The 24,050-nt window shown below is 43.0% G+C and overlaps 1 protein-coding gene across 1 annotated transcript; it reads left to right on the top strand.

Annotated features, from left to right (window-relative positions):
* The first annotated feature begins 6,711 nt into the window (after positions 1 to 6,711).
* Positions 6,712 to 7,922, top strand: LOC122294960 (metalloendoproteinase 2-MMP-like). Its single transcript, XM_043103952.1, has one exon. The coding sequence runs from the start codon at positions 6,767 to 6,769 to the stop codon at positions 7,709 to 7,711; it is 945 nt and encodes a 314-aa protein (XP_042959886.1). The 5' UTR covers positions 6,712 to 6,766; the 3' UTR covers positions 7,712 to 7,922.
* Positions 7,923 to 24,050: the final 16,128 nt, after the last annotated feature.

Here is a 24,050-nt window from a genome sequence, read left to right as displayed (position 1 = left end):
GGAAAGCACAAGAAGAATACCATTTCATTCATCAGAGTAGTTATAATGGGGTGACTACGGCGTGATCGCGAAGCTGTAACGAAAGGTAAAAGGGAAAGAAAAACAAGAAAATCCAAGTCGGGCACGGCGGGGTGCGGTACCATAGGAAGCCGCCCTTGACAAGGTACAAGGCCATTGAAAGCCAAGCTCGGTGAGGTGCGGGTCCACTCGCAAGAGAAGTGACAGCCAGACGGGTTTGTATGCACTGGGCAACGAAGGCCTGGGGCAGAAGAAGAAGGCCCACCAATGGGAGCCAACCGTGATGTAAGGAAGAACCGTGGACTGCATGAAGAATATTGAGACATAAAAATCCATTGAACGATCGTCCTGTGAGGTGAGAGGGAGCATCATCTTCTTAAAATGTCTCCTGGTAATGAAGAATAGCACGACTTTTGGAAGTGCATCCGCGGGAGCCTCAAGAAGGCCACCACATGTAGCTCCCCTTAAAAACCAGTTGCAAGATCTGGCATTGCGAGGCCAACCCTGAGCCAGGGTGCCCATTGAAAGAAAGCGAGATTCCAGAACGCTTAGGGAAGCAGAGGGAGAAATCTAGTGGAAATAAATGAAGAAGGGAAGGCCTATATATAGGCTGGGAATGACGATTCACATCACAAGGTTTAGAGTATATGCACGTCGTGGGGGGTCCATCAGGTCAAACGCGAATCTCACAAAAATATCCTGTGCAAATTTCGTGGCACGCATGGGGAAACGGAACCCACACCATAAAGGCAGGACAACCAACAGATGATCAATGAATGATTGACTGTTCAAAATCCTCTCGGGTCTGCAGAAGAAATGCCAGCCATTAACTCACTCCCTCAAGAAGGCTAAAGGATAGGTATAGCAATAACGACAGAAGAGCAGAATGCCCAAAACGAGAGCTACCCAATCACCAATATAGCGGGAATAAAAGTTTTATGCGTATACACATGTAAATAAGAAAGAAAGAAGATAATAACGTGAAAGACCCCTCAGCCAACCAATGGCTCCTTCTCCGACTCAATGGGGTCCACCTTTGAGGGCATCATAATCGCTGCTGGAGCCTCGGGCACATCCGTGAATGCACTAGGGACCAAATCCACCCCTATCTGAGCCCCGGCCTCTAAAGCAATGAGGTCCAAAACTGGGAACTTGGGGACCAGTGAAAGCAATCCACACCTAGGGTTTGTCAGCAAGTATATTCTCAGCGCCTCTCGGCTAGAGAAGAACCCATGGCGACACGCCTCATCCCTAACCTGCCACACTTTTGACAGCTCTTGCCGCTGTTATCGAAGCGTCGACCTCAGCTCTTCCCTTTTAGCCCTCAGGGCCTTGATTGTCTTCATTCGCTTCGAGAGGGACTGGCTAACTTTCAGAAACTTGTCTTTGACAAACCTATGGAGGACTCCACGGAGTCGCACCTTCTAGAAAGAGAGACATGCGCAGCTCAGAGTTTCTCTAGCTCCTTTTTCTTGTTATAAAGCATCCCCTCTAGGGTCTCCCGTATCTCTAACTCATGCGCCCTATCAAGACGACATGTAGCGACTTCCTCCTGGGACCTCCATAACTCAGACTCAGCGTCACACAGCCACTCCCCCAAGTCTAGAGCAAAACCTGTGTGCCCTACAAGGAACCCCACGTCAACCATGGGTCCAAGGGAGACCTTGGGAACCATAGGAAGGAATCAGTGATCACTAGAGCCGGGCCCCCCCTAACCGCTCACTACCGGGGTTAGTGGCCGACTGGTGACCTGTCAAGAAAGCATCAAGTAAAATTGCAAGAAAAGTATTGGGAGAATAATAGGATAAGAAAATCTGAGTTTGGGACCAAACCTAGATGAGAGTGCCTGAGACACCCGCCAAAGGATGCCTGAGTCCGAGGCCCCCTGCAATGGTCACCTTGGGTGCCCCTCTTCGGCTTGGCTAACTTCGGGAAGAGTAGCTATGGTAGGCATTGGAAAATGACGAGGCTAGGCGCCTTCCCCCTGGGGAAAGTAGAGCTGTGCTGCCGACAACCACAGAAGATGAGGGAGAGGCGCAACCTTGCAAGGAAGACGATGACTCCCCGACCATCTGCGGGGCACGAAGCAGAGTCCCCGAATGCAGAAGAGCATTGATCCCTCTCCCACCACTTCGTGGGTGGGGCTTGTGGGCGGAAGTCCCCGCGGAAGACTAACCAGGGAAATGGGGGGCATCATCGTCATCGGAATCTGGCTTGTTTGGGGAGTTTTATCGTGGCTTCTTTCCTTTTCCTTCTAATGGGGGACTAACAAAATACTAGCATGACGGACTACTGGTGGGCCCTAGTGGGATCGAAGACCCAGCCAGGTGCAATGCCACATGCGTGGGAAGGTACTCTTGTAAACTACTCTAGCTCAGCAGCACGTTGACTAGACTTCATCATGGTGGGCTGGAACCCACTCCTGTATAATCTCGATATGGTGGGTCTCCCTCAGCGTAGCTGGCGACTTAGGGAGCTTCCCCTCAGGCACTACTTCCCAGTTCATCCGAACGGGGTAGCTCTGTCCCACATACTGCCTTGGGGGGTACTCCCACCCGGCATCGAAAATGAAGAAGTGTTTGAAGTTTGGGATCATCCTATCATATTCCCGCTCAAGGTAGACTAAAGGGTAAACGGAAGCAAAATCACAAAGGTTACCTCTCCTCTTTGACACATGCGTGAGTGAGGTAGAACTCCCTACCAGTGAGGTCAGGCCAAGTGCCGCGAGCTTCCTTTAGGGCCCACTGCCAAATCACGCAACAACCCACTAGAATTCTCCAAGAGTTAGGGAGGAGTTGGGCGGGTGCCATGCAGACCATGTCAAGTACATTACGCATCGGAAGGCAGAAGGGCAACTTGAGACCATCGCTAAACATGGAAGGGAATATCGCCACCTTGTAGGCATACCCCTCAGAGTCCACAACTCCTTCATCCAGCTGTGAAATATCGAGAACAGTGCATTCTAAGATGCCGAACTCTCTCCTCAGGTTTTCTAGGTTAGAGGGAACCATCGCGAAATGCCACGAAGACCCAGCAAACCCTCGGCAGCCCGCAGGGGGCCCCAACGGCCCTTGTCCTGAAAGGAGAACAGACCTGACTGGAAGACCCAGTGGCCCTGTGGTCTCTTGAGCCATTCGGAGCAGGGTGAGTAGACTTTTTGGGAGCCATGAAAAACAGTGTAAGCTAAAGGCAGAGGTCTCGAGCAATAGCAGAGCAATGCGGAAGGTCTGGAATCAATAGACACCCAGCCCGCCTTAAGGACTATATATAGTGGCCCGAGAGATGGTTCATATGCCTGAGCAATAGGGGTAGTGTAGTCGCCCGATCTTGATGAATTCGAAGCAATAGAGAAGGAACGTGGTAAGGGCAGTTTCAAACCACTGAGCACATGAAACGATGTGGATCACAATGGGAGTAATAAAGAACCTGTCTGAGCATGTTACTCGGAGGGAAAGTAAACAGCAATCCGCCCGATCGAGGATTCCACTGTGCGGGGAGCCATCACCACTGGTCCTGGGCATCAAATAGCAAGGAAGGACAAATAATTTAGGCCAAGTCATGCCAGAAGCCGAGAAGCCAATAATCGCTGGAATTCCCATCAAAATCTTCCGATAGAAATTGGCGGGGTAACTGTTAGGGGGAAAATTCGCCCTAACCAGAAGTTCGGCCCAACCTAGGCTGGCATGGCACTCGAACCAAGGCCAGACTTAAGCCTATTCAACTCCGAACATAACAACAGGTACCCTAGCCCAAGAAGACATGGGTCAAGCCGATGGGTTGGGTAGATCATGATCTAGAGGGCACTCAACACCCCTATCGCTAGAGAAGAAGCAGCATGCCACCATGATGGGACAACACAATCTGACACCCTCCTCAGGCCAAACTACATTAATTGGGTTCTGGTAGGGGCCACGCGAGGAAGCAGGGCATGTAGCTCCCAACCCTGGAGACAAGTATAAATATCCCCCCAAGCACCATGGAAAGGTAAGCTAAAAAAAAGAACTCTCCACCTCTTGAGAGTTTTCCTGTAGACGAGATTGACTTAAGCATAGGAGGCTCCATCCGGCAACCCCTCGAGCTGTTGGAACTGAGAGTGATTTTGTGTGTGCAGGTGAAAGAAGGCCTGAGCTATCGAGAAGTCCAGCCCAAAGGCATATGAAACACGACATCAACAATTATCGCAAAAACATATTATTTGTGATGCTAATGAACTGCAGCAAATATACGATTTAAGCGCCAGGAAAAAACATCAAAGCTGATCATGCATGTATTGCGTTGGAAAAAACCTATATCAGAAAAATTGATTCGCTGCAAATGTCATAATGAACGTTGCAGAAAAATTTTAGGAGAAATAAGACACACCTCAGAGTGGATGCGAAAGAGGTGATACAACTTGGTTGCAAATACTTATTTGCAGCTATTTTGGTTGCTGTAAAAAAGTAAATGTGGCCAAAAAAATATATGCATTATCACCGGAAAAAACAAAAAAAAGAAAAAAAATCATTGAAGCGGAATACAATAAATAATAGCCATATTAATTAATACACCAATTGTTATACGTAGCTACATTGTACTCCTAGCTTGAATTAATAAGATAAAGAGATATATCTAAAATCTGAAGAATAAGAAACAGGAGAGGGAAAATATCACAAAGATATTAGCAAGGAAATTTTAGGCTTTTTCCATCCAGTAACAGTTGGTGGTACGGTGTTCAATTCAAATCTCCTCTAAAATTAGGACAACCTAAATCCAGTCGAAAAGGAACTATTGAGAAAAACTAATTATGAACAAATCTGGGAAAAAAAAATAAAAACTAACTATTTAGGTAAAAGTTAATATTAGAAGCGACATTACAAAAAGTCATCATGCAGTGCTTCAACTATCAAATACATATACAAAACCTGAAATTACTTGACATAAACTACTCCATGTGAAATTAAAGCACACGGCCTGATTGTTTTCAACCCTGCATTTATATAATGTGGAAAGCAAAGTGGATGCGAGTAACCCTGTTTCTACAAGCACATCATAATAGAATTTGGAAACAAAGTCTACTATTGTGATAGTGAGTCTTTACAAAGTCTACTATATATTTCACATTTATATGTGTCTAGTTGGGTCCTCGAAGGGGCTTTAAAGCAACTATGATTAGTTGGGGTCCTTATAACATTGTAATAGAAAAGTAATATCCATTGCGCGCAATAGCAAAAGAGAAGTATCCTTAGGTCTACAAAGTATAAAGAGGCCTTACAAAATTGATTTTATAAATTGACGAAGTTTATTAATGAGATACATGAAATTTACTTTATAATATATACATATATATATATATATTTTACAAACTAACGTACCCTAATTTACAAATTAACGTACCCTATACTCACAAGTTTATAAATTTTCTTTTATTAGATCTTTTGTAAACCAAACATTTTTCATAACAAAATAATAACATTCATCAATATCTTTTTAACAATGATTGTTCCAAAAGCTTTTTATGCCTAATGAAGTCCAAAAATTAAAATACTACTACTCGTCATCATGTCTTGTTAGTAGAGAAAGTAAAATAGTTAAAACTAACAAATAAAATGAAGTTATTACGAAACATATAAAAATCTAATGAACTAAAAGCAAAAGAATTAGAAAATCCAAAGGCCTAAGCTTTAAAAATAAAATAAAATTAGGAAAAGAAAAAAAATTACAGTTAGGCCACTGATCAGGAGGAGCCATCCACCCGGCGGGGGCAAGGGATGGCCACTAGGTTGGTCAAGATTAGGTTCCCATTTATTCTTTCTAATATTAGTTTATAAGTGCCACAAATATAAAAATATTCCATAAAAATGAACTCACAAATTTATATAGTAGATCTACTTTACAATCTAATGCGCGCTGTATTACATCAAGCTAGCAAGCCACATGATCAGTTTGTAGATTTATTTTTATGAGATTTTTTTGTTGTTAAATATTTCTCATATTTTTTTTTTTATCAAATTATGGATAATATTTTCTAATCTAACTATTATTTCTAGCTAACTTTACTTTTTTTTTTTATATAAAAAAAATTATAATTGTCCTATTTAATTGCAGTTCTTCGAATGTAACTTTATTTTCAAATATATATATATATATATTTTTTTTAAATAGTTGATTCTTAATTTATTTTCTAGTTTGTAAAAATATATCTCTACATTAACAAGAAGTTAATAGATGACATTCTTAAACTTATTTTAGAAGCCGATTATATATGCATTTGTGATGCTTACGTGTCGTCATTTGATTAATCTTGATTTGAGAATTATTAATTCCGACGTGGCAGCCAGTTTTCCACCCCAAAAGAAAATGTTTTGTTGCGAATGTGAAGGCGGGAATTAAGGCAATATATATAGGTAGAAAGAGTATGCATGGCTGCCCAACTGAATGACCACTTGGGTCTTTGCCTCAATTCTACATTGATAAACCTTGACGACTGGCGTCCACGGTCTCCACAAGTTGCTTCTTGGTCCAAAATAAAGGGAATATTTCATACTTGTTGGTCCAAATTATTAACGTATACTTCATGTTCAATTGACTAATATGCCCAAAAAAAATGGGTCTGCTTTCACAATTCAGATCACACCATGCATGCATCCCGCCACATATAACATACTAGACACGGTTATTAGCAGTCTATAAATAGCATCCAATCCATGAGCCTTCTACAACATCCATCCCTACAACTTAATTGCTTGTTTGATTTCACCATTTGGTAGTCATGTCTGCAAGTTTTCCCCTCTTCTCCTTGATCACACTCGGCCTCCTCCTTGCCCTCTTTCCTCTCCTTTCTCATGCAACAACTCCACCCGACTCTTCTGACCAAAAAACTTCACCCTTTGGATTTCTCAAGCATCTTCAGGGATGCCACAAAGGTGACAAGGTCAATGGCATCCATGACCTCAAAACTTATCTTGAACAATTTGGTTATTATCACACGACCAAAAACAATAGCCATGCCAATGATGATGATTTTGATGAACTATTAGAATCTGCAGTCAAAACATACCAGCAAAATTATCATCTAAAGGCCACTGGGACTTTAGATGCTAAAACGGTATCAAACATGATGATGCCTCGTTGTGGCGTAGCAGATATCATCAATGGTACAAACTCGATGCAATCGGGCAAGAAGAAGCATCACAACCGCAAGGGCTCATTTCATACCGTCTCTCATTATAGTTTCATGTCTCCAAGTGCCCCAAAGTGGCCAACCTCAAAGTATCATCTCACCTACGGGTTTCTCCCAGGAACCCCAACTGAAGCCATGAGCCCTGTAGCACAAGCGTTTCGAACGTGGGCGGGAAACACCCACTTCACCTTCTCGCAGGCTCAAGCCCTGTCAAACGCAGATATCACTATTGGTTTTGGTAGGAGGAATCATGGAGACGGGTCTGCTTTTGATGGAACTGGTGGAACCCTTGCTCATGCTTTTGCTCCAACAGACGGAAGGTTCCATTATGATGCAGATGAGCCCTGGAGCGTGGGTGCTAATCCTAGTGCATATGACTTGGAGACAGTTGCTTTGCATGAAATTGGGCACCTTCTTGGACTCGGGCATAGCTCAGTTCAAGGAGCAATCATGGAACCCAATATCTCTCCAGGAGTGACTAAAGGCTTGCACGCAGATGATATTGCAGGAATTAAAGCCTTATATAATGTTTGAGAAATGTCTAAGAATTTCATGGGAATAGATTATTATAGAATAAAGAATTTGTTGCTTATAAAATAAACTATGACGATGATCAAAGTATGACATACTGTTTTGGCGAGAAGAGGGATATAGTAGTCTAATAAATTAGCTGTTAAGATTTATGTCTTAAAACATTAGTTTGAATTTTCACTTTATAATAAAGTCAAATTTAGATAATCGTGAATATCTTGTTTGGGCAATTATAATTCCTGAGATGAATTGATGTGCTCTGTTATAATGTATGCTATTTAGGTGCTATTTATTTTCTTACTTGCATGCATGGTGGTTTAGATGAAAATTAATTAATTGGCATGGTTGAGGACAATTGTAAAATTTTCATTGATCTTGCCTCAGTACGCCTTGTTATAGATTTTCGGATGATAGAAATTAAGAGTTCCAAATGCTCATTTTCCATAAAAATAAAAAATCAGAGCACCACCTTTGAGCCGGTCTTGGACGCCTTTGAGCTTGTAATGATCATATATATCCCTTTTGATATCCCAAAAGATGCTTGTGAACTTAAAAAGGGTGATGTTTTTTTTTTGTTGTTGTGTGACGATGGAGATCATGAGGCCGAGGGATAAGTGAAGGTTGAGAAAAGGGAAATTAGTTGCTAGAAATATCATGAAATGCCAAAAATTTGACAGAAAATAATCATTTTTGCAGAAAATAATTGGTCACAATTGAGTAATTTTCTTGTAATGAAAATATAACAAGTAGGTTTTCAATTATTTAATTTTGCAGTAAAAAAATGATAATTCAAATGATGATAAATAGCACTTCTCATTACAAATTGGTTTGGAATTGAGAGATTAATCAGAAGTAATCTTATATGTAACGTCCAATTGTCGACGGATAGTCTCAGTGCATGTAAGGACAAAATGACACTACAAGAAAAAGGGTCATTTATAGCGTTCAAAATAGTCGCAAAAACTGTCATATATCGCTAGAAATGCTTATTCCCAGCGATTTCTACTGCGCCGGACAGTAGTCGCAATTGTATACTCACTTATAAATTTTTTCAGCGATATAGATAATTTGCTGTAAAAAAACTACTATTTACAGCGATTTTAAGCGCTGCAATTACCAAAAAATTCGCCATGATTATCCTTCCATCCACGCCAAACAATCGTTGATTAAAAAAATTTACAGCGTCATGAAATTGCTGTAAATAAGATAAAAATTGCTAGAATAAATCAGCGTGGTTGTAATCGCTGCTTATAACCATTATTTGCAGCGGTTTAATTTTGTAGCAGTTCCAAAATCGCTGATTTAGGCCAATTTTTTTGTAGTGTGAATATGTTTTGTACATTCTTTGAAAGGGTTTCAAATGAAACACGCCAACTACTGCATGCGCGCTTGTTTTAAGTGTGGAATATTTTAAGGTCAATTTATATATATTATCTAGAACGTCACTATATAGAAAGACTGAAGAACAACCCCGCTAGTCCTGGGTTGCTTTAATTGACGTGTTCTTTATGTTTATTGCCAGTCTAATGACTACCGCCTTGAAGAAGGTGGAAAGGACCGACTAATTCGCCATATTTAAGAAAAATAAATCTGCTTTCACAAGATTGCATGTGAGTTTATGTAACACCCTGTTCTCCATAGTTAATGATAAAGTCATTTTTAAAAATTTTTGGTAACTGCAGTGCTACTATTAAACCTCGACTTAAAAATAATTCTTTTATTCTAAAAGAAATGCTAGGTATAAAGATTCTATAAATAAAATAATTCTTAATTTATTAAAATACTGATATCATAAAAGAAAGTGTGCGGAAGCATTTATTAAAATTTTTCAAAACCCATGTCATAAAAATCATAACTTAAAACCTCTGTACATGATCTAAGCCACTATTAGACCTCCCTAAACTAAATCTCATCCTACAGCTCTATTGTCATAATTATTTTGACATGGGGTGGTTTAAAAACATAAAAACAAACTAAAATGAGTTGATGACAATTGGTTTGTTATATTATGGAACTCATTCAAATGTTGGGCAATAGACATTTACCTTATCCCATCTTCAGATTGAATAGTTTCATCATCAAATGCACCGTGCTATTAACCGATGATTTTTCATAATTACCTGACAAAGCTGCCATAAAATCTATTGTGGTCTTCACCATGATAACATTATATGCAGCTGATCTCCAGAGGATCAGCTAAATAACCCCCAAGATCCATTAAGGATCTAATAGGTTCCAATCAACATCCTCCATGTTGTACGGCTTCTTCCCCAATACTAAAAGATTGAGTCTCTTCTTATAGAGGTAGTCCTCTATCTGCAACTTCCAATACCTGAAGTTTGTGTCATCAAACTTCTTGATTCCAAATACCTTCACTTCTTCCCCTACCATCATTCTTCCTTAAACCCGAACCTTGGCTCTTGATACTAGTTTGAAAAAGAAATGGTTCTACACCAACACTATACCTAAAGGGGGCGTGAATAGGTGTAGTTCAATTTTTATGGTCTATTCAAAAATATTGTTACACAACAATGAATCAAATAAACAAATCACACAAATAATCAACACAGTAAATTGGTCACAAAGTGGAAACTCATTTGAAGAACGTCTTCAAAATCTAAAACCACTCCTGGTGTAAGACACCACCTCAAATCCACTATAGAACCTTTAGTTTGTTACAACCAATTTAGAGACACTCACAAAACATTTGTAGTAGCTAAACTTGGCTTGCAACAACACGAGTAACCCACTCGATCTCTACATGCATGTAGTGCTAGAACTCTTACCTTTCTATAACTTCTCACAAGTACCTCTCGATCTCTACATCAATAGCAGCTCTAGACTCTTCCTGGCCAATGAACACCTCCACTCCAATGGACTCAAATAAAGGTTGATCTTGAGTGTGGTGTGGTGGAGATATATTTATCTAAGAGAGATTCAACAATGTAGGGAAAAGTTTCTCTCAAAAGCTCCCAAACCTTTTGAGTGGCATGTATGTTGGAATAAAACTCCCAAACCAACTCCACAGAAGGAGTGGGATGACCAGTGATCAGGGCTAGCCACTAGCGCAACTCAAAAATACGGGGGATAATGGTCTCATTAAGCTCATCGAGGGGGACTTCACGCTCGACAATAGGAGTACAGTGAGAGAAGTTCTAAGTATACATATCCCATGCCCGTGCATTATGGAAATGTGCTTGAGTGGGGGTAGGAGGATTAATGTGACGCCCCCAAATCCCGACGCCCGAACACGGGGACATGGAGACGTCCGGATGGTGACAACCCGGGTCACCATCCCATCGACGGGTGCCGAGTGTGTGCAAGGCAACAGATGTGTACAGAGAAACACACAGCGGATAACGAAAGTCATAACTAAGTACCAGAATTTTTCTCTTAATGTAATACAAGCTGTTTAAAACGTACATAGATAAAATATTACAAAACACAAATACAGTTTTAACAAATATAAAAGATAGCATCAGCAACCCGGCGGAGCCGCATCCTCGGGCTCAGCCTCCTCCTCTTCGTCCTCTAACTCTGCACCAAAAGCTACGGAACCACGAATGGTACCGCAGGTAAGTAAAACCCAAACACTACCAAATAAAAACACATAAAACTCAAACAAGATGCATGAACCATGTCCAATGCACAAAGCCCATAAAACACAAGTTTTCCACACACGCCAAAAACCCATTTGGCCCAAAAATACATCATTTCCGAAAAACACGCCAAAAGTCACATTTGGCCGCCAAAAGTCCATTTGGCCCAATATCTCGCCAGAAGTCCATCCGGCCCAATATCTCGCCAGAAGTCCATCTGGCCCACGCCAAAAGTCCCATTTGGCCTCACAAACCATTATCCAATTTTAACCGTATGCACCATGACCTCCCCTAGGGATCATCCGCACACCCTGGCTCCAGTGTCACACCGTAGAGTACCACCGCGCATGTGACACCTAACGAGCGATGCCCAGTTCCGCGCCCCGCGCGTGCGTAGCCAAGCATCCTCTAGCCCTCGCCAGCGAAGGGCCACGGAGTCAGTGAGTAGGGCGATGCCCGGTTCCGCGCCTGGCGCGTTCGTAGCCAAGCATCCCCTAGCCCCGCTCCCGTCATCGCTCTCGACAACTCAGGGGACATCACTCAGTTTATTCCGCTCCCGAGTGACCAGAGGAGCTCCACCGAGATAATAACCCATCCCGGCTTGGGCTCGTGATACACACGCACCCGTAAAACCACTCACGCCAATACACAGGCTTTTCACACAATTTCACAAACACACGTGCATGCACCATGTAATGCCACAACAATGCATAATAAAATAATCCCACAATCATAAATCAAATAAACAGGCAACTCCGTCCTCCCTCCATCCGACCCCCGAGACTCCTCGGACTCAGTCCGGAATCAACAACCAACAACAGTAAATAATTGAATGAGCAATATATATTAAAATCTGAAAATAGGGTTTGGAAAATACTTACAGCGCTATACGGTAATTTTAGAAAACAAGCGGCGTTGCAAACGGCGGAAAAACAGCAACGTCACAGTGAAAATTCACTGTGGCCGTGGGTTGTGAAAAACCCACTTTTGAACGGGGACAAACTAGGACACGAGATTGATAGGGTATGGTCTAGGGATGGTTGTGAAGCTATTAGAAGTGATGAACGGCCGTGGGTGGCGGCGGAATCGCCGGAAAATGGCCGAGATACCAAAATCGGAAAACAAGCTCGTAGGAGCTGCTCCGGTGGTCGTTAGAGGCCGGAAATGGGTGGGTTAGGACGACAAGGAGTCGGTGATGAAGTGGTGAAGAAATGGTGGCCGGAGGTGGAGCGACGGCGGCGGATCGGAGCCAAAACTGTGCGGCTTTGCTGGGCTTTTTCCGGCCAAATGGCCGGCCAGTTGGGGGTGAGCTTGGGTGGGGTGGTGCACCGGAGGGAGGGGAAGAGAATGGGACCGGTGGGGGGCCGAACGGTGGCCGGACGGTGGCGGTCTGAGCTGAAGAAGGGGACGCCGGCGTGAGGGAGAGGGAGGAGAGAGAGAGCTCGGGGGGGTCCGAACGCGGGGAGAGAGAAGAGAGAAAAGAAAAAAAGAAAAAAAGAAAAAGAAAGGAAAAAGAAAAGAAGAAGGAAAAAGAAAGAGGAAAAAGAAAAAGAAAGGAAAAAGAAAAGAACTGTAGGGAAAAGAGGAGATCTAATCCTCATCCGGAAAATAAAACTAAACCGCCAAAAAGAGATTAAAACCACAAAACAACTCAAAGAAATAAAACACAACCTCAAATAAATTAAATTAAATCAAAAACCAATTTTAAAACGCAAATAAATTAAAATAAATAACTGATATATTAATTAAAATAAAAACAATTATTTCAGCGAAAATACACTCAAAAGCGGGTCATCACATCCTCCCCTCCTTAAAAACAATTTCGTCCTCGAAATTGCAAATCAACCCCCAACTTAAAGCAAGCCACATAAACGCTCATAAACCAACTGAGATCAAGGTTAAAATACATACCTTCATCATTCGAACAAATACGAGTACTGCTCCCTCATGTCCGCTGCTCGCTCCCAAGAGAAGTCTTGAGCTAACGGATCTCCCCAAGCCACTTTAACTAAAGGTATCGTCTTGGACCTCAACTGTTGCTCCTTCCAATCCAAAATCTGCGACGGAACAACTTCGTAAGTGAGATCCGGTTGCAACTGAATACCTGTTGGGTCGACGAAACGTGGCTCTTGCTGTCCAAAACTCTTCTTCAGGGATGATACGTGGAAGACATCATGAACATCCCCAAAATAATCTGGCAAAGCAACCCTATAGGCGACGGACCCTACTCTCTCCAGAATCTGAAAAGGGCCGACGTACCTCGGATCTAGTTTCCTTTTCTTACCAAAACGCTTAACACCTCTCATGGGAGAGACTTTAAGATAAACCCAATCACCAACTTCAAAAGACAACTCTCTCCTCCGGGTGTCAGCGTAGCTTTTCTGGCGACTCTGAGCTGCCGCCATTTTGTCTCGATGATCCAGACTTGGCTTTGCATTTCTTGAATTATTTCGGGTTCAATTACCCTACTCTCCCCAACTTCATCCCAACACAAGGGCGACCTATACTTTCTTCCATAAAGAGCTTCATAGGGAGCCATCTGGATGGTCGCATGGTAGCTGTTATTGTAGGCAAACTCAATGTGCGGCAAATGATTTTCCCAACTCCCTTGGAACTCCATGACACATGCTCGCAGCATGTCTTCCAGGGTCTGTATGGTGCGCTCTGACTGGCCGTCTGTCTGCGGGTGATAAGCAGTGCTGAACTTCAACTTAGTACCCAAGGCTGCCTGCAAACTCTTCCAGAACTGCGACGTAAACCTCGGGTCTCGATCATACACTATACTCTTTGGTACGCCGTGTAGTCGCACTATCTCCTTGACATACAAACGGGTCAACTTACCCAAAGAGTCGGTGTTATTAACAGGCAGAAAATGAGCGCTCTTCGTTAACCGATCCACAATCACCCAAACAGAATTCTTCCCACTAGGTGTTCTCGGCAAACCCACTACGAAGTCCATCGTGATATCATCCCATTTCCACTCAGGAATAGGGAGGGGTTGGAGCATACCTGCAGGTCTCTGATGCTCGGCCTTCACCTGACGGCATGTGTGACATTTCTCAACATATAAGGCGACGTCTTTCTTCATTCCATCCCACCAGTAATTTTTCTTCAAGTCTCGATACATCTTTGTACTGCCGGGATGAACTGAATACGGGGCCGCATGAGCTTCCGCCATGATCCGTTCTTTGAAATCTGAGTCCTTTGGGACCACTCTGCGATCTCGAAACCGAAGTATCCCGTCACTATCCATGCTATAGTGCAACGGCCCTCGAGATTTTCTGACTCTTTTTCTGATGATCAGCAGCTTCGGATCCTTTCTTTGGAGAGCTTTCAATTCTTCAAAATCAGTTACCCGAATATCAAGAACTGAAGACAAAATCTCTACTTGCTGCGAACTTTCTATAAGGAGCCTTCTCATCCCACAAAGCAACGATTCCAATTTTGACGGTTCGGCTTCATCTTCCAAATGAGACTTCCGGCCCAAAGCATCAGCAACTATATTAGCCTTCCCCGGGTGGTACTTGATCTCACACTGATAGTCACTGATTAGCTCCAGCCATCGCCTCTGCCTCATATTCAGATTTTTCTGGGAAAACAAATGCTTCAAGCTCTTGTGATCGGTAAATACCTCGCAAGCTTCCCCATACAAGAAGTGCCGCCAGATCTTAAGGGCAAAAACAATCGCAGCCAATTCTAGATCGTGCGTCGGATAATTCTTCTCATGGTCCTTTAGCTGACGAGATGCATAGGCTACAATCCATCCTTCCTGCATAAGGACACAACCCAAACCGAACTTAGACGCATCAATGAAGACTACGAATGGCTTATGCGGTTCTGGGAATGCTAACACTGGTGCCGTTGTCAACTTGTTCTTCAATTCCTGGAAGCTTCTCTCACACTTCTCTGACCAAACAAATTCTGTATTCTTCCGAGTCAAAGCTGTGAGAGGTCCGGATAGGCGAGCAAAACCCTCTACAAATCTTCGGTAGTAACCAGCGAGCCCAAAGAAACTCCGGATCTCGCGCACTGTAGTCGGGCGTGGCCATGACAAAATGGCTTCTACCTTACTAGGATCAACTGCCACTCCGCCCCGGGAAATTACATGCCCAAGAAATTTAACTTCTTCCAACCAGAACTCACACTTGCTGAGCTTGGCGTATAGCTGGTGTTCTCTCAATCTCTCAAGTACCAGACTAAGATGATACACATGCTCTTCAACATCTCGGGAATAAATCAGTATATCATCAATAAATACTACCACAAAGGAATCCAGGTAAGGCTGAAACACCCTATTCATTAAATCCATGAACGCTGCAGGGGCATTAGCTAACCCAAACGACATCACCTTAAATTCATAATGCCCATACCTCGACCTGAAAGCAGTTTTAGGCACATCCTGGTCTCTGATTCTCAGCTGGTAGTATCCCGACCTCAGATCAATCTTGGAGAACACGGCTGCTCCTTGAAGCTGGTCAAACAAATCATCAATCCGCGGGAGTGGGTATTTATTTTTGATGGTCACCTTATTCAATTCCCGATAGTCAATGCACATATGGAGGGTTCCATCTTTCTTCTTAACAAATAAAACTGGTGCACCCCACGGCGACGTACTAGGCTGAATAAATCCCTTCTCTACCAGTTCTTGCAACTGAGTCTTCAACTCTTTCAATTCAGCCGGTGCCATGCGATAAGGAGCTTTGTGCACAGGAGCCGCTCCAGGTTCCAAGTCTATAACAAACTCCATCTCCCGAACAGGAGGTAGTCCGGGCAAGTCATCCACAAACACATCGGGGAATTCTTCCACAACTGGAATGTCGGCCAAAGACTTCTTCTCAGCTGGCGTGGACACCATCTGCACCAAGAATGCATCCGCTCCCCATGCAATCTCTCGTCTTGCCTGAATCGCCGATATAATTATCGGTTTCTCTTTTAATCTACTCCCCACAAATTCCAGACAATCACCATCTGGAAGCTGAAAGCTAATTATCCGACTTCTGCAATTAATACTCGCAGAATATCGGTATAGCCAATCCATCCCGAGGATGATATCAAAACCCAACAGCTTGAACACCACCAAATCCGCATCCAAGAATCTTCCCTCAAAATTTAACGGGCATCCCAAAGCAACCTTGGAACACCACACCATCTCGCCATCAGGTAGAGCCACTACCATAGCCTTCGGCAACGGTTCCGTGACCAAATTACACACCCGAGCAAATGTGGAAGACACAAACGATCGTGAAGCACCGGAATCAAACAAAGTACAAGCATAAAACTCATACAAACGGACTCTTCCTGAACCAAACGCACAACCCATGAAATCCAAAAAAAACAACGAAGAAACCAAATGCACCAAAAATTAAATCCAACTTAAAAAATTAAATTAATCCATACCTGTGATTACTCCAGCATCATGGGTCGCTGGTGCCTCATCATCCACCTCTCCGGGTGTGACAGCATAAACCCGGGCTTGCACTGCTTGTCTCGGGTTGGTTCTTCCGCCGTGTCTACCTCCACGGCTTCCTTGAACTCTGACGGGGCAATCCCGAGCAATATGTCCCACTTGGCCGCACCGATAACACTGGGGTCCGCTACTCGTCCGACACTCGCCCTCATGAGCTCTATTACAAACTCCACAAACAGGCATACGTCCTCCCATGCAAACACTTGAGGATGCTTGAGGTCGAGTTCCGGTCCGCTGAACAAACTTCTGAGGCGAACCCGAGCTGCTTCCTTCACCAGAAAAACTCCGCCTCTTTTGCCCTGGAGGGGAGCCCATACTCAGATTATTTTCCCGCTCTATAAGGGTGGCCACATCCACTAACTCCTGAAAAGTGGATATCCGATGGCTGACCACCATACGGCGTATGTCATGACGCAGCCCCTCCTGGAAACGATCTGCTCGCATCTCCTCAGTGGCGACAAGGTGAGGAGCAAACCGCTCAAGTTCTATGAACCTCCGGGCGTACAGCTCCACAGTCGCGCCCCCTTGGACCAGATTGGAGAACTCTCTTGTCTTTTGCTTCCTTACCGATGCGGGAAAGAAGCGGTCATTGAACTCCTTCTTGAAACGCTGCCAGGTCACCGCAGCGAAAGATCCCAGTTCAGATTCCAACAGCACCCTCTTGGTATCCCACCAATCAGAAGCGGTACCTTGCAAGAGATAGCTGGCGTAAAGTACTTGCTGTGCCTCAGTGCACCCACACACCTCAAAAGTCTTCTCCAGATCTTTGATCCATTTTCCAGCCTGAATTGGATCCTCATTTCCCGTGAAGTGTGGAGTCCTATGCGCCAAGAAGCGCTCATAGGTGCATCCGGCTTGCACCATGCTACTGGACCCTCCTGGATACATCCAAGGTCCTCCCTGATATGGCCAGAGACCTCCCGGTTGTGGTCAATACCCTCCTTGTTGCGGACAAGGCTCTCCTGACGGTGGATAAGGTCCTCCTGATGGTGGACAAGGCCCTCCTGATGGTGGCCAAGGACCCCCTTGTGGTGGCCAAGGTCCTTGTGGTGGCCAAGGCCCTGCCTGTTGAGACCTCGCACTCTGTTGCATAAACTCCGTCATCTGCCGAATTGCTTCGGCTATGGAGTCATCCCTGGAGGTATTGTCCTGTGGTTCCTGAGTATTTTTCCTTGGTCTCCCTGGTCTCCCCATTTTCCTGTCACAACACCACTCTTGACCCTCCTTTAAGAAAACAAATAAAACCATCATAAAACCAACAAAAACAAAAAAAACAGCACTACACAGCAAGAAACAAAAGGAACCAGCATGCCAAAACATAACTAATAAAATAAAAACAAGCAAACAAGCCCAAACAAATAAAACAAATAAAACAACTATACTCAACATAATTTTCAAAACACAACTTTAAAAACATTCTGGTACTACCTACGGGACATGTGGTTTTACCCAGAGCCAAACCGCTCTGATACCACCTGTGACGCCCCCAAATCTCCACGCCCGAACACGGGGAAATTGAGACGTCCGGATGGTGACAACCCGGGTCACCATCCCATCGACGGGTGCCGAGTGTGTGCAAGGCAACAGATGTGTACAGAGAAACACGCAGCGGATAACGAAAGTCATAACTAAGTACCAGAATTTTTCTCTTAATGTAATACAAGCTGTTTAAAACGTACATAGATAAAATATTACAAAACACAAATACAGTTTTAACAAATATAAAAGATAGCATCAGAAACCCGGCGGAGCCGCATCCTCAGGCTCAGCCTCCTCCTCTTCGTCCTCTAACTCTGCACCAAAAGCTACGGAACCACGAATGGTACCGCAGGTAAGTAAAACCCAAACACTACCAGATAAAAACACATAAAACTCAAACAAGATGCATGAACCATGTCCAATGCACAAAGCCCATAAAACACAAGTTTTTCACACACGCCAAAAACCCATTTGGCCCAAAAACACATCCTTTCCGAAAAACACGCCAAAAGTCCATTTGGCCCAATATCTCGCCAGAAGTCCATCCGGCCCAATATCTCGCCAGAAGTCCATCTGGCCCACGCCAAAAGTCCCATTTGGCCTCACAAACCATTATCCAATTTTAACCGTATGCACCATGACCTCCCCTAGGGATCATCCGCACACCCTGGCTCCAGTGTCACACCGTAGAGTACCACCGCGCATGTGACACCTAACGAGCGATGCCCAGTTCCGCGCCCCGCGCGTGCGTAGCCAAGCATCCTCTAGCCCTCGCCAGCGAAGGGCCACGGAGTCGGTGAGTAGGGCGATGCCCGGTTCCGTGCCTGGCGCGTTCGTAGCCAAGCATCCCCTAGCCCCGCTCCCGTCATCGCTCTCGACAACTCAGGAGACATCACTCAGTTTATTCCGCTCCCGAGTGACCAGAGGAGCTCCACCGAGATAATAACCCATCCCGGCTTGGGCTCGTGATACACACGCACCCGTAAAACCACTCACGCCAATACACAGGCCTTTCACACAATTCCACAAACACACGTGCATGCACCATGTAATGCCATAACAATGCATAATAAAATAATCCCACCATCATAAATCAAATAAACAGGCAACTCCGTCCTCCCTCCATCCGACCCCCGAGACTCCTCAGACTCAGTCCAGAATTCTCCAGGGACACAGCCATGAATATCGCATTCAGGCCTTTGCTATTCCAACTACACTCGTTGACTCCATCCCTAGAATAATTTTCCACACTCTTGGGGGTTTGAACCCCTCGATGATTGCAACTGGTTGTTTCCATCCTTTTGTTATGGAAACCTACACTCGTTCATCCACAGACTTCAGGAAAGCTCTCATTCAAACTTTCCAATACGCATAGTTGTTTCCATCAAAATATGGTGGCAATGTGAGTAATTGAAACCTATCCATTTAAACCACTACAGCAAGATCACACTCAAGAACTAAATCCTAATGGAGTGAACTCACTCTGATACCAATTGAAAAAGCAGTGGTTTTGTGCCAACACTATACCTAGAGGGGGGTGAATAGGTGCGGTTCAATTTTTATGGTCTATTCAAAAATATTGTTACACAACAATTAATCAAAGAAACAAATCACACAAATAATCAACACAACAAATTGGTCACGAAGTGGAAACTCATTTGAAGAACGTCTTCAAAATCTAAAACTACTCTGGGCGTAAGACACCACCTCAAATCCACTATAAAAACTTAAGTTTGTTACAACCAATTTAGAGACACTCACAAAACGTTTGTGGTAGCTAAACTTGGCTTGCAACACCACGAGTGACCCACTCAATCTCTACATGCATGTAGTGCCAGAACTCCGATCTTTCTATAGCTTCCCACAAGAACCTCCGATCTCTACATTAACAACAGCTCTGGACTCTTCCCAGCCAATGTACACATCCACTCCAATGGACTCAAATAAAGGTTGATCTTGAGTGTGGTTTGGTGGAGATATGTTTATCTAAGAGAGATTCAACAATGTAGGGAAAAGTTTCTCTCAAAAGCTCTTAGAAGCACCTTGGGATTTTGCTCTGTTTCTCTACACCAAAGAACAGAACAAGTTGTTCTATTTATATGTCCCAAGAGAACACGGTGCTCAAACCCTAGAAATTAAGTTGTCTAAAACATTGGCTCGAGCAAAGTGTCAAGCGCGAGTTGTGACGCCCCCAACTTCCACGTATGGACACGTGGAAATCGAGGCGTCAGGATGATGACAACACAGGTCACACATCCTATCACCTAGTGCCAAATGTGTGTATAAGCAACACATGTACAATAAAATTAACGCAACAGGTAATAAAGTCTTTCAACTAAGTACCAGAGTTTTGTTTAAATACAAATTCTCTTAAAACACAAGTGTACCAAAATATTACAAGTTTAACATTGTTTCAAATCCCAATTTATATAACATAAAAGCAAGTAGAATAATTTCCAAACATAAAACAACTCTAAGTCAATACTCTGGTGGAGCCGTCTCCTCGGGCTTAGCCTCCTCCTCCTCAAACTCTGCATCAAAATCTACGGTACCAAAAATGGTGCCGCAGGTAAGTAATAAACGTAACAAATCTCAAGATAAAAATATATCCATGCCACAATAATATGCATGAAAATGATGCCATATGCATATGTCCCAAAAAATCCACATTTTCCACGCACGCCAAAAATCTCATTTTGGCCCAAAACATTTCCTTTAAACATAACTTCACCATTATCCTAGATAATGGCCCAAAAACCAATCTCGCCATTTTTCCAGAAAATGGCCCATTAACCAAACCATCAGAGCACTGTAGGCGGGAATCACAGGTGGGACTCTACCACCATCCCTGCTCACCACCATCCCTATGCGTGCACCATAGGCTGGAATCACAGGCAGGACTCTACCACCGTCCCTGCTTACCACCATCCCTACGCCGCGTGCACCGTAGGCGAGAATCGCAGGCAGGACTCTACCACCATCCCTACATGTGCCTCTGACTCAAACCAGTCAATCCAATCATTCACATATGCCAAAAATCATTTCTCGCTTGAAAACCTAGTTTTCAAGTTCCAACACATGTACATGCATGCAATTACACGAAAACTCAGTTTTCCTTTTTAAACACGAACATGCATGAACAATGCAAACATCAAGCCACCAAATATCCAATAAATCTCAACATCAACCAAACATAATTAACTCCATCCGACCCCCGACTCCTCGGACTCAGTCTGGAATAACCAACCAGTCACAATTTATTGTTAAAGCAATAATATATTTAAATCTAAAAGGAAGTTTAGAAAATACTTACAACGCTATATAATAATTTTTGGAGGATTAATGGGCTGCAAAAGGCGGAGGAAAAGCAACGTAACAGTGTAAAAATACTGTGGCTGTGGATTGTAAAAATACCCACTCAAAAATACCCACTTTTGAATGGAGACGAACCAAGACTTGAGATTGATAGGGAATGACTTAGAGGTGTTTATGAAGTTAGTGGAAGTGAGGGTTAGCCGTGGGTGGCGGAGAAAACAGCGGTGGAAGGCCAAAAAGCCCAAAACAAAAAGTGAGGTCATGGGGGCTGCTCCGGCGACGGATCAGAGCCAAAAATGGATGGTTTAGGATGTAAAGAGATCGATGATGAAGCTGTAAAGAGATAGTGGCCAGAGGTGGAATGACAGCGGCGCTAGAGGGAAAAGACACTGTAGCTTGGAGAAGCTCGTGGTAGTTAACGGTGGCTCGGATGGAGGTGAAATTTGGTGGGGATGATCACCGGCTGGAGGAAAAGAAAACTGGGTGGGTGGTGTAGGTCACGACGCTGGCGAACGGTGGCTCTGGGTGGCTAAAGGAAAATGACGGTAAAGAGAAAAGGAGAGAACGCGCGCGGGAGAGAAAGAAAACCGAAGGAAAAAGAGGAGAAAAAAGAAAGAAAAAGAGAAAAGAAAGAGAAAGGAGAAAAAGAAAAAGAGAAAAAAAAATGGGAAAAAGAAATGAGATCCAGTCCTCACCTCTGGAATCTAGAAACTGATCCAATGAAAGCAACTTTAAAAGCTATAAATTGAATAAAATAATTTAAACACAACATCTAGCTAAAATATAATAATTAAGTAGTAAAAACTAACAATTAAATTTTAAATCTAAAAATAAACTAAAGTAAATTAAACTGCAATTTAAACACAACAATAATTAATATTAAGAAAGCTCTACAAAATAAATTTCACAACTTAATAAATTCAATTAAAATACGATAATTTAAAATAAAGGAACCAATATTTTAATTAAATTAAAATACTCATTCAATAAAAACACACATAAAAACGGGGTATCACACGAGTCAAGCGTACGTTGTCTTTCAGAAACTGCTCGAGCGACACGTCAAGCGCACATCAAGCAAACCTCTCAGGAAGAGTTCAACTCAAGCGCTACATCGAGCACACATCAAGAGAACCTCTCTAGAAGAGTTCCACTCGAGCGCTACATCGAGTGCACATCGAGCGAACTCTCTGTTTTGAGTTCTGCTCAAGCCATGTTAGCACACTCAACCCTTTTCATGTTACCCCGCTTCAGCACTTGTTACAACAAAATTTCACCAGGATTTTCACAAGCATATGCCAATCAACTCAATTTTACCTCAACACAGTTGTTGTGAAAAAGAGATGCAGGAACGTGAAGTAAAACAAAACAGAACTCAACCACAAAACAAAAAATATTTTCGTGGTTCAGCAACATGCCAGGGCTAAGCAAAACTTTTGCCAACTCCAATTTTGACCAACATTTAGTTGGCTTCGACTCCAACTAATATATATATATATATATATATTAAAGAAACGTAAAACGGTGGTATTTTTGCATCTTGTAAAATGACATTGTTTTGTATTTGTTAGGGGTCAAAAGACATTGGAAGAAACAACGTCATTCCATTTCAAGTGGAATGATCTCGGTTTGATCAATTTCGGGCCCAAAGTCAATTTCCCCTCTTTTGATCTTCTCCCCCCTCATTTTCGTAGACACTCTTCTCTCACTTCAAACCCTTTCTGTTTATCTCCTCTCTATCATGTTTCCATTCCTCCTGATGTCATTGCCTACCCAGATATGACTAGACAAAACTTCCTCTAACTCCAATGAAGTCGAAAACTTCCTCTAAACTCCGACTTTGAAAAATTAAATTATTATTTTTAATCATATGTAAAATGGCATCATTTTACATTTGATACTTTAAACTAATTAACTGAAACAAAAATTATATGTGCAGTCACTTTTACGTACTCTTTTAAACACTTCACTGATGTGATTGGTTGTGTATTAAATAAATTAATGCAACTAATCATATCAAGGAGTATGCAAAAGTGACTGTATGTAGCATTACTCTAACTGAAAAGACATCATTCCATTTCAAGTGGAACGACATCGTTTGGTGTTCATCGGGGTCCAAAACTAAGGACCCCTTTTTGTCTACTCACTCCTTCCCAAATCCTCTTCTCACATCTATGTTTCTCTCTGCCCTGTGCGCCGTGTTGCCATGACGCCGTAGCAACCTCAACCCCACCATATAGACTAGTTTCCAGTGTGATACCGTAAGTATATATTAATTTGATTTCTTTATGTTGTTGAGAGCTGCCTAATTATGGAATCCCAAGTTTTAGAGTTTGAAGATTTTTAGCATTTTTTTATTATTTTATGTTGTTATTGATTTCATTGAGTTGATCTAATTACTTATTGAGTTAAATTTGTTATTTAAGAGCTGCCTAATTATTGAATTTTGACTTTTAGGATTTTTCAATAATTTTGTGTTCCA

This window comes from Carya illinoinensis, chromosome 2 (assembly GCF_018687715.1).
Source record: "Carya illinoinensis cultivar Pawnee chromosome 2, C.illinoinensisPawnee_v1, whole genome shotgun sequence".
Taxonomy (NCBI): domain Eukaryota; kingdom Viridiplantae; phylum Streptophyta; class Magnoliopsida; order Fagales; family Juglandaceae; genus Carya; species Carya illinoinensis.
This window is presented reverse-complemented; position numbering and strand designations above follow the sequence as displayed.